The following is a 10464-nucleotide window of genomic DNA, read 5'->3' as shown; positions in this document are numbered from 1 at the left end:
TTTTAATGCACTTAATAAAAAAATATTTTTATGTTTTAAAGTTACTGTATTTATTTTGATTTGCTAAATATTATTCATTTTGAAAGTTATTTTATATATGACTACAACACTGAATAATGAAATTTTTATTTAGGCCCTTATAATTATTTTTTTTACATTACAATACATCAGTGTGTTCAATTGTTACATTACTACTCATATTTATTAATAATTCATTATCATTTAGGTTTTTATTTATATTTTCTTTTATTTCTACATTTTACTACTTTATAACAGGCTATAAGCTGACTATATAAGTCGACTTACAGTGTGGAAGTTTGTCTTTTCTAGTCTCAGGTCAACCGTATCTAAGGTTTTGCCATTCCTGAGGGTACAGATATAGTACTCTGATAAATCAGGTATTGAAACCAAGTTAAAAGTTACTAAATCTTTAACCGGATGTAATCTGGATTATAATATCATAGTTGTAATAACTACACCTAGTCTGTAAATAACATCAGTATTCAGTATTTTTTTTTGTTAAAGTGACATTTTATTTTAAAATAATACTTTCCGAGTCATACCAAATTAATAAATTTGTATAACTTTTTATTTATAATGCTTTTTTTTTCTGTTTGAAGTAATGGAATAAACAGTTTATTTACCAGCACTTTAATTAAGGAATTAAATGAAACTATCTTATATTCGAGTATAACAAGATTAAGAAAATTATTTATCCTCTCTGTACAAGTAATTGGTTTACCCTTCAACGTAAAAATATTCTAATTTGTTCCAAAATATATTGCATTCTCTTCGGAATTGTTGCAGTTTTCTTTATTATTGTTTTTATAATTTGTTATTGGATTATTGTATTTCTATTGCTAATAATATTGCCATAAGTTTTTTCTTTAATAAGAATATAAATATACAAAAATTTTAGGATTATTTTCTATTTGTACTCGTAGACATTCCAGTAATGCATCTACTAATGAAAAGAAAATTTCTGTTTAGGGTTCCAAATAATACAAGTATAGGATGTATATGTATACTTATGAAAGTATTTTTTATGTTTCTTTTTACACTCTCATGTTTCTAAAATTTTTAACAAAATTTCACCTGTTTTAAATAAATATTTTCTCAACATGTAGTTTTTAAACTAGAAATCTAATGACATCATTTAAAATTCATACATATATTGTGCATTGTTAGTGAAATATACTGAAGCATATTTGTTGTTTGATGTTTGTCTTTTTAACACCAATATTTAAAAAAGATATTTTTTGAGAATATATTGTCACATTTGTTTGAAATACTGATAGTAATTTAGCAGTTGATTTTTCCTATTCATTCTAAAGAATTCAGAAAATATAATTTGACATGACTCATAATAGTTAATAAAAAGTATATCGCTTATATGAATATTCAAATCTTAAAGGTGGGTTCAATTCAATTTAACTGGATTTTAAATAAGGATTTCTGGTATCACAGGACATCAGAATAGCAAACTATAAACTACTGTATCATAATAGCAAACTATAAACTTAATAAATTAATATTTCATATTATTTATTTGAGAATAAATTAATATGTTTATAAAGGAATAGATTGAGAACATAACATTTTTCTTGTTCTTAAGAAAGTACGTACAAGTTTATATATAAACTGTAATACTTAGCAATACACTAAGTATAATATTATACTGTAAGATTATAATATGAAAGCAATCATTTTAAAAAGCAGAGTATGAGAAAAAGAGAGAGAGGGAGAGAGAGAGAGAGAGAAGAAATGTCTAAATTAAATTAAAAGGAAGTGTTATTAATATAGTATATAATTTTTTAGTTTCTTAATTCTATGCATTATTAAATTTGGTTTAATAATGGTAACTATAATTTTTAATTTTTGTGTTACATTATAATATTACATTTTACAAATAAAACTACATTATTTATCTTACTAGTGGGTAAATAAATAAATTAAATAAATCATTTAATGACAATAGATTTAACTACCTTAATGCAATCGAGCACATCCATTATTTAATATACATTTATTTGAATGTACATAATAATATATATTTTATTTATGTACATACAATTTATATATATAAATATATATATATATATATATATATATATTTGTTTAAATACAGATATTTAAAATTAAGTTAGTAACTGATAAAATATTATCATCATTATTATTTTTATTATTGTGTATATATATATATATATATATATATATATATATATATATATACATTTATTTTTGTTAAATGTACTCTTTTTTCCACAATTCATCTTAAATATACAGTCTTACAGTTAGGTAATTAAAATAATAATAATAATAACATTTAATAACTTAGTAACAGTAATAATTATAATTTCTAAATAATAATAATAATAATAATAATAATAATAATAATAATAATAATAAAAATAATAATAATACATATTATTCAGTCAATTTCAGAACTAATAATCATTTGTATTGTTACTTTATTTATAATAATAACAATTATAATAATATTAATAGTAATAATTATAACAAGTATACTATTTTATATAGCGTAGTGTGTTTATAGTAGAAATAGTAATAATGATAATAATAATAATAACATCAACAATAATAATTATGAAATGTTTTTTGTTATATTTCTTAAGATTTTGTAAATTTTTTTTGTTGTATTTATTGACACATATTAAATATATTTTTTTGACCGACTGGAATATTCCCTGGTAAATTTACCATTAAAAATACCATGACTTCCCATTTTTACAAATTTCTTTCGTTCCTGAAGGACTCCCCGACCTATCAGGTTTGAAAGCATTCTATTTCATTTTTTTTTTTTGTATTTAATTAAAATATTTTTTAAATTTTGTTGTTGTTATTATTATTAATATAATATATTATAAATTTGTCGGAGGCCCTTTCCTTATATTTTATTTTAATACAAACAACTACGCTTAATTTTTTGTTAATATTACTATTGTTGTTATTATATTTTGTAAAAATAAAATTATATTTTTCAGTTGTTTTATCGTTTTTAATTTTTATTTTTGTTTTACTTATCAATATTATTATAACATTAAGAGTAATTACAATTTCAGTCATTGTTACAATAATTTTAATCTTTAAAATAGTCATTATAATAATTGTTGTGACATAATTTTTATAATAAATTATTTTTTTTATCGAGTAGAGAAATTTTAACAAAATTGTTTTTATTACTGTTTTGTCGTTATTATTATTACTAGTCTTTCTGTTGACACTGAATTGATGACAACAATTATTATTATTTTCATTATAATTATTACTATTAACAGTAGTAGTTATCAGTTCATTGTAATTTTTTGGGGAGTTATATCTTTCATTTTGACGAGACGATTTATGTATCAGCAACACTAAAGTGTATTGTTGATTTTCGTGTTAACGCCCTCTTGCCCATCGCAGTAATGCATCTGCCAGAATATCCAAATGCGCCTTCGTCTGTAAAAGAAAAAAATTATTGCATATAATTTATTCTTACACACACACACACACACACACACACACACACGCACGCACGCACGCACGCACACACACACACACACACACACACACGCACACACACACACACACACACACACACACACACACACACACACACACACACACACACAACAGAGAGAGAGAGAGAGCGAGAGAGAGAGAGCGAGAGAGAGAGAGAGAGAGAGAGAGAGAGAGACGCACATACATTCAATCTATTTACATGCAGAGATATTGGGTAGGAAGTATCATTTAAAAAAAATTGTTTAGCAATTTTGAGGTAGGAGTTAAAATAATCAAATGTGCTTTGAAATTAAGCTTCCTGTATAGATAGTGCAATAGCAGAGCTACAGCTCTAGAAGGGAAAGTATTGTAATCGGTCCAATTTGGGTATATGTGGTTTTCTTTTCACTGGATCAAGATGTTTTGACACCTAAGGAACCCAAAAATCCGGATGTTGATGTTCGTATGTACGAGGGCTATTCAGAAAGTAAGAAACGTTTTGGAATTTTAAAAAAACCAAGTACAAGAAAAACTTTTTATTAAATACATGTGAACGAGGGATTAAAATACTACTTTTCAACATAATCACTATACAAATTCAGGCACTTATCATAGCGGTGGACAAGCTTTGAATTTCCTGTGTCATAGAATTCTGCCGCCTGTGATCTTAACCCATCTTGCACAAAATTTGTGGTAGCCTAGCTTCTGTGAAACAATTTCAAACAATAAAGTCCGTGAAACTTGTGGGAAACATAGAGAAAGCTCAGTTATTGTGAAACGGTGGCTTTCACGAATCTTTTCGTCAACTTTGGAGACCAGATCGTCAGTCACAATGCTCGGACGTCCACTCTTCTCTTTATCGTAAACGTTTGTTCGGCCATTTTTAAACTGAATGCACCACTTCCTGACAGAACGTTCACTCATTACGTTGTGCCTGTACACTTCACACAGTTCCCGATGAATTTCTATTGGTTTTAAGTTTTTTGCCAACCAAAAACGAATCACAGACCGCACCTCACAACTGGCGGGATTTCGAATTGCAGCACACATTTCAAATTTGTATATAAAATAACGGGCAGTGCGGAGATGTTCCCGTTGTCACGGCTGGACGCTGACTGCGGTGCCGGGAATGGAATGGAATGCAAAGTTAGCGGGAGTTTATTACTCCCTACTTTATCGCAGAACCTGGACAGAGTCCCTTGCTGCTGGGTGATTCTATCGGGCGTGTTTTTAAGGTTTATTATTTTTTTTTTTTTTTTAGTTAGCGGGTCTAATTTTTCAAGTTTTCTTTATTATTATTTAGTATTTTAAGACGGATTTAATTGCATTCCAATCCGTTGTTGAACCAGCGCTGCGGTGCCGCGCACGAGCACACCAATATATACGCGATTGGCGTGCGCCTGGCGGCGTCAGGTGGAAACGTTCCTTACTTTCTGAATAGCCCTCGTATATTGTGTGTTCGGTGTTGGTTTTTAAATCACCTTATATCTCCAGAACTAAAGGACGATTTTGATCAAACTTGATCAGATTACTTCTATGTATGGGACATTGACGATATTAAATTTTCAGCTTAATAAATCAAGGAGGTGGTAAGGCTGTAAACCAAAGTCACCCTCAGTATCTCGAGATTTCGCCTAATTAAGGTCATACTTTTCTTAGGCACATTTTTAAACTATTAAAAAGTAACAATATTTAAAAAAAAAAGTAATGTTACATAATCGCATCCGCGCCCTATAAAATACTGTTGTAATTGTCTGCTATGCTGTCACAGGTGAGCGGTACAATTAAATAAATGAGTAATATTTAAAGTGTAAAAAAGTAACACTGGCTGGGTCTCAAACTCGATGTGTTTTTTTTTTTTTATATAAAACGAAAATATAAGTTTATCACCATTAATATTATTTATGGTAAAACTACTAACATATACCTACATATAAAAAGATAATCCCTGCCTCTTGAAAAAAATTACCAAAAGTGAAATTTCACAGTTTTTCATGTTCAAATTTATTGGTAATTTTCTCACAGGAAGAATAAGGATAGGTAAATAAAAAACTGGATCGATCTTTTACCTCGAGAAAATACGAATAAATTGTTTTTGTTTTATCCTTACAGGACCAATAGTTTCTTAGTTATGATTTTTTCCGTAAACTCTTACAATCACAAAAAAGGTGTGCGCACCGTAGCAAAAACGGCCGCCGCAGGTAAACTGCTTAAATAAAAGATTTAAAAAAAGAATAGTTTTAAGGTCCTAAAACCTGTAGAAAACAAATGGGTAAGTTTCAATTGCTTTTTGAATTGGTCAAGCAACCAGCTTATGTTTTTTGGGACACTTCAAATAGATTGACCCATTTAATCATACAGGGTGTCCCATATAAAACGCAACCCAACCTTATATTGGTAGATATTGAAATAATAAAAAGGCATACACATGCCTTTTTATTATTCGAATATGTAAATGTAATTTCAATGTAAATGTAATTTTTATTATTACCATCCATTACCTTACATTTAGAGTAAATGTTGGTGGAAGTGGCCGCCATCTTCTTCAATACAAGCTTCAATTCTTTTTACAGCGTTTCTTGCAACTTTTTTCAAATTTTGTGGCTGGATATTTAATACAGCTTGTTCAATATTGACTTTCAATCGTTCAAGTGTTCGTGGTTTGTTGCTGTAGGCTTTTTCTTTGAGGTAACCCCGTAGAAAAAAATCCGCCGCAGTCAAATCTGGAGATCTTGGTGGCCACAAGCCTCGACCGATAACACGATTACCAAAGAATTCCTCGACGAAATCAGAAGTTGAACCTGCGTAGTGCGATGTCGCACCGTCATGTTGTAGCCGGCAGTGTCTGTCTTCCTCTTCCCAGAGTGCGATGAACTGAAATAAAATATCCTGATATCGTTCTGCATCAATGGTGTTCTCGAAAAAAATAGGACCGATTATTTTCTTCTGCGATATCTAGCCCACACGCCCAACTTCTGCGGGTGTAATTGTTTTTCGTGATAAACGTGGGGATTTTCAGCGCTCCAAATTCTACTGTTTTGGCTGTTTACGTAGCCATCCGAATGAAACCGTGCTTCATCTGTGAAAAATAACGAATCCATAACGTTAATTCCCTCACGCAGAAATCGACGGAACCGTTGACAATATTGAAGCCGTTTTTCTTTGTCGGGCTCAAGAAGTCGATGAACTGTTTGAATGCGATAAGGTCGTAATTGTAATCGTTTGGTCGCCCGATGAACAGTTGATTTAGACAAATTAATTTCAGCAGACAAACGTCTGATCGATTTATTTGGCGAGGTGAGTAATCGGTCTTTGATTTCAGCGACTGTATCTGTATTCAACACTGACGCAGATCTTTTGTGTTCCTTGTTATTAACAGAACCGGTCTCTCTAAATTTTGCAACTAACCATAATACTGACGTTTTGTTAGGAGCTGGTTTATCTGGGTACTTATGGCGAAACAAATCTTGCACTGCAATCGCTGATTTCGTACTGAAGTACGACTCGACAATGAAAACAAGTTCATCTAGCGAAAACACCATCTTGTCTCTAGCAATACACTGAACCTTATGATTGCATTGTTGTTACTATCGGTAGTGTTCTACTGCGTCGCCGCGATGTTCAGATGTTGGACGAGTCCGTTTCAGTAACGAGTAGGGGAGTATGCTTGCCTGTTGAAATTTCATGGATGAGTGATTGATGGGTTGCATTTTATATGGGACACCTGTAGTTTGTCGATATAAACTAAAATCAATATTTTATTTAAATTGTAAGCTTTATTTTTTCATTAAGAACCTTATAATGATAGGTAAAATGCAGCGTTGTTGAGTAACTTACTGTATTACTACTGAAAATTTCTCAGATAAATGACTATTGATTTTATTAATTTATCTGGTACATCTTAGGGATTTTATTTAGTTTTTTCGGTTTTTCAAAGTTAAAGTTATTTCTTATTTGAATTACCATTATTACAAAGATAGAAATTTTTTTACTGTAATCATTTTGTTGGTCTAAATTCCATTCGGATTATATTTTCATTTATTTCACGGAATGTTTTTTTCATTTACGATTATGTTGTTTAAATGTATGTATTCCCAAATTATATTTCAATATACGGAATTTTTTATTTTGCTTCAAGATCATATTTTTCAAGTAAAATGTTGTGTAGCGTTAATTCATTATTGAAATCTATCTTCAATAAAGCAAAAAAAATTTCGAAGAAAATACTTGATGAAAAAAGTAGAAACGAAAACTATAGAAAAAGAAGTAAAAATAAAATATTTAACTGTAGTCTTACTAAAATAATAAAACATCTAAAACAATCTTGTTTAAGGAAGAAAAGCAAATGAAAATAAGCTATTTAAATCTTTTAATTATTTAAAGAGCCGTATTTAGGAAACATTTGTTTTTATTTATACGTGGGATGATTTGCAAACGGAAAAGACAGCTCAATATAAGAATACTTTTCTTTGATGTTGAGGAAAGTTCAAAGTTCAACAAATTATTATTTTCTATTAAAAATATAACAGTTATTTTAATCTTATATTAATGAATGTCACGCTAAGAGATGTAAAAACAACTAGGAAGTACTAGAGTAAAGATTATTTATTATGCGCAATAGATTTTTAATTGTGACGTAAGTTAAATTTTTTCTTTTTTTATTAAGTTCCCATTATTTAACAAACATGATTAAACCAACTATGTTTCCTTGTAATTGTAATTATTTCTTTCCCGACTGTATAGAATTGCTAAAAAATACTACTTCACGTATTTATGTATTTTTCAAAATATTGAGGATCCTGACTACAAAAATACTAAAATCGTTGTTACGCAATTCTGAAAGTATAGCCGGCTCGTCTAACCAGAACTTGAACCTTCGGGTCTCATGTCAGCCCAGGCGAATCCCGAAACAAACTCAGGGGCTACTCGGGGCCTCCCGGGGCCAATGGGCCTACCCCATGGCTGCAGAGCTCGCTTCGCTCGCCATTCCCAACTTTCCAGGGGGACCGGCGCCCTGGACACCCGCGGGACTTGTTTCAGTCGTCATTTCCGTCTACCCAGAGGGCTTACCCCCTGGACGTTATCTTATGATTGTGAGAATAATACTGATAAATAATAATTACAGTATTCAGATTTTATAGAAACCTAGAAAAGAAATTAAATTACAAAAGATAGAAAAATAGTAACTGTGGTAACGAATAAAGTGCACACATCTTTGACGACGAAAAATTCATAACCTATTTCTTTGCCATGATGGGAGAAATATAATAATTAAGTAAAAGGATTAATCTATTTATTCCTTTATGACTCTCTTTAATTCACAACTTCACCATCCTTAGAGGAATAATAATATTTTTAATATCTTAACTTCAAGGAAGCTAGGGCCTCGGTCGATGGCTTAAAACCTTCCCTGGAATAACCCGAAAGTATCCTGCAAATTTGAAAGTAATCGATCGGTTGGTTTTCGCAAGATGCGATAACAAAGGACAGACAACTTTATATATCCGAAAACCGTGATTTGTTGGATCCATAGTGTGTCTGATGCATGCAAAAGCCTTCAACAAATTACTAAAAACCCATTCAACCTACTAACAAATACCCCGTTTGAATTTTGAAAATTAGATGAATGTTTGCAAAGGTATTATAAGAGCACCCCATTGCACACAAAGACAGCGTCCCAGGGGCACCTGGGACGTTTGTTACCAGTTGATGGTGATGGTTGGTCTCGCTCATTACGAGGTGCTCGCGTATCACACCACTCGAACCTCGCACGCAGTCCAACGGGAAGCCCATTATTGTTAAAAATAAATGTTTTAAATCTATTTAATATTATTTTATTTAACGTAAATTTAATTCTATTATTTTTGTAATATTATTCATTCGATTGATTCGAATCAATCAGTTCAAACCCAGGTCACACAGTGACAGATTCACAGTTTGCAGTTCATTAATTCAATTCATTTAAGTTTGTTCTTCAACCGACAAATCTCCACTGCTACAAATATATATATATATATTTTTTTTTTTGGAGATTTTTTGAGATGAAATATGTTCAAAAACCTAAGAAACATTGGCAAAAATTTGGTTGCGATTGATCGAGTAGTTTTTGTTTATCCCGAACAAACAAAAACCTTCCTCTTTGTATAATAGTATAAACACTCTGTAGCATACAGCACTGCACACTCAACTACTGTGGCGTAATGTCGAATTTTCTCATCCTTTATATCCAATATTATATAAAGTTTTTGTAAAGGCGTACGCTTTTTGCAGTTTACTTATTCGCCTTATTTGTTCTTTATCTAAACTAATTTGGTTGTATTACTTCGCCAAGATATTTGAATTTCCTCATCTTCCTAAATTGTTTTTTATCTAAAAAGAATCATATTGAAAATTATTATGGAAAACATTATGTTGAGCAAGTCTTCGTTAAGACGATGCTTGCATTTCAAACCGTACAAAACCTTTGTGCGAATGGCAAAAGAAAACGTAGAGATTTCTGTGATATATTCTTAGGCGATAGGTTCTTACCGCGGTTAATTTTTAGTGATGAAGCAACTTTCATTTAAGTGGTAAGATTTCACTTTACAATGTTCTCATATGGGGACTTGAGAATCCACATGAGTTTGTACAGCACGAGCGCGATTCACCAAAATTTAATGTTTTTTGTTCGGTTTCGTTAAGAAAACCTTATGGCTTTTTCTTTTATGAAGAAATTAGAGTAACAGGGCATTCTTATCTTGAGACTGCAGAACTGTTATTTTCCATAACTAAATGAAGATTTTGAAGAATTCATTATCCAGCAAGACTGAACCCCGCTACATTGGCGGAACCGATTTTGTCAGTTTTTATATGAAACATCTCCTCGAGGCTGGAAAGGGCGTTCGGGAGCGTAAGACTTGGTATTACACTCTTGTCTTTCAAGATCCCTAGAGAATACACCTTGGGAATTTTTCTTGTGGG

At 30.9% G+C, this 10464-nt stretch overlaps 1 protein-coding gene across 1 annotated transcript in view; it reads right to left on the bottom strand.

Annotated features, from left to right (window-relative positions):
* Positions 1–3174: 3174 nt before the first annotated feature.
* Positions 3175–10464, bottom strand: part of jeb (low-density lipoprotein receptor domain-containing jelly belly protein) — a 419417-nt gene continuing 412127 nt past the window's right edge. Inside the window, exon 3 of the mRNA XM_075371681.1 lies at positions 3175–3462. Within this exon, the coding sequence (XP_075227796.1) occupies positions 3403–3462 (60 nt within the window). The 3' untranslated portion in view covers positions 3175–3402. The remainder of the gene's footprint in view (positions 3463–10464) is intronic.

This window comes from Lycorma delicatula, chromosome 7, assembly GCF_047948215.1.
Source record: "Lycorma delicatula isolate Av1 chromosome 7, ASM4794821v1, whole genome shotgun sequence".
NCBI classification, from domain to species: domain Eukaryota; kingdom Metazoa; phylum Arthropoda; class Insecta; order Hemiptera; family Fulgoridae; genus Lycorma; species Lycorma delicatula.
This window is presented reverse-complemented; position numbering and strand designations above follow the sequence as displayed.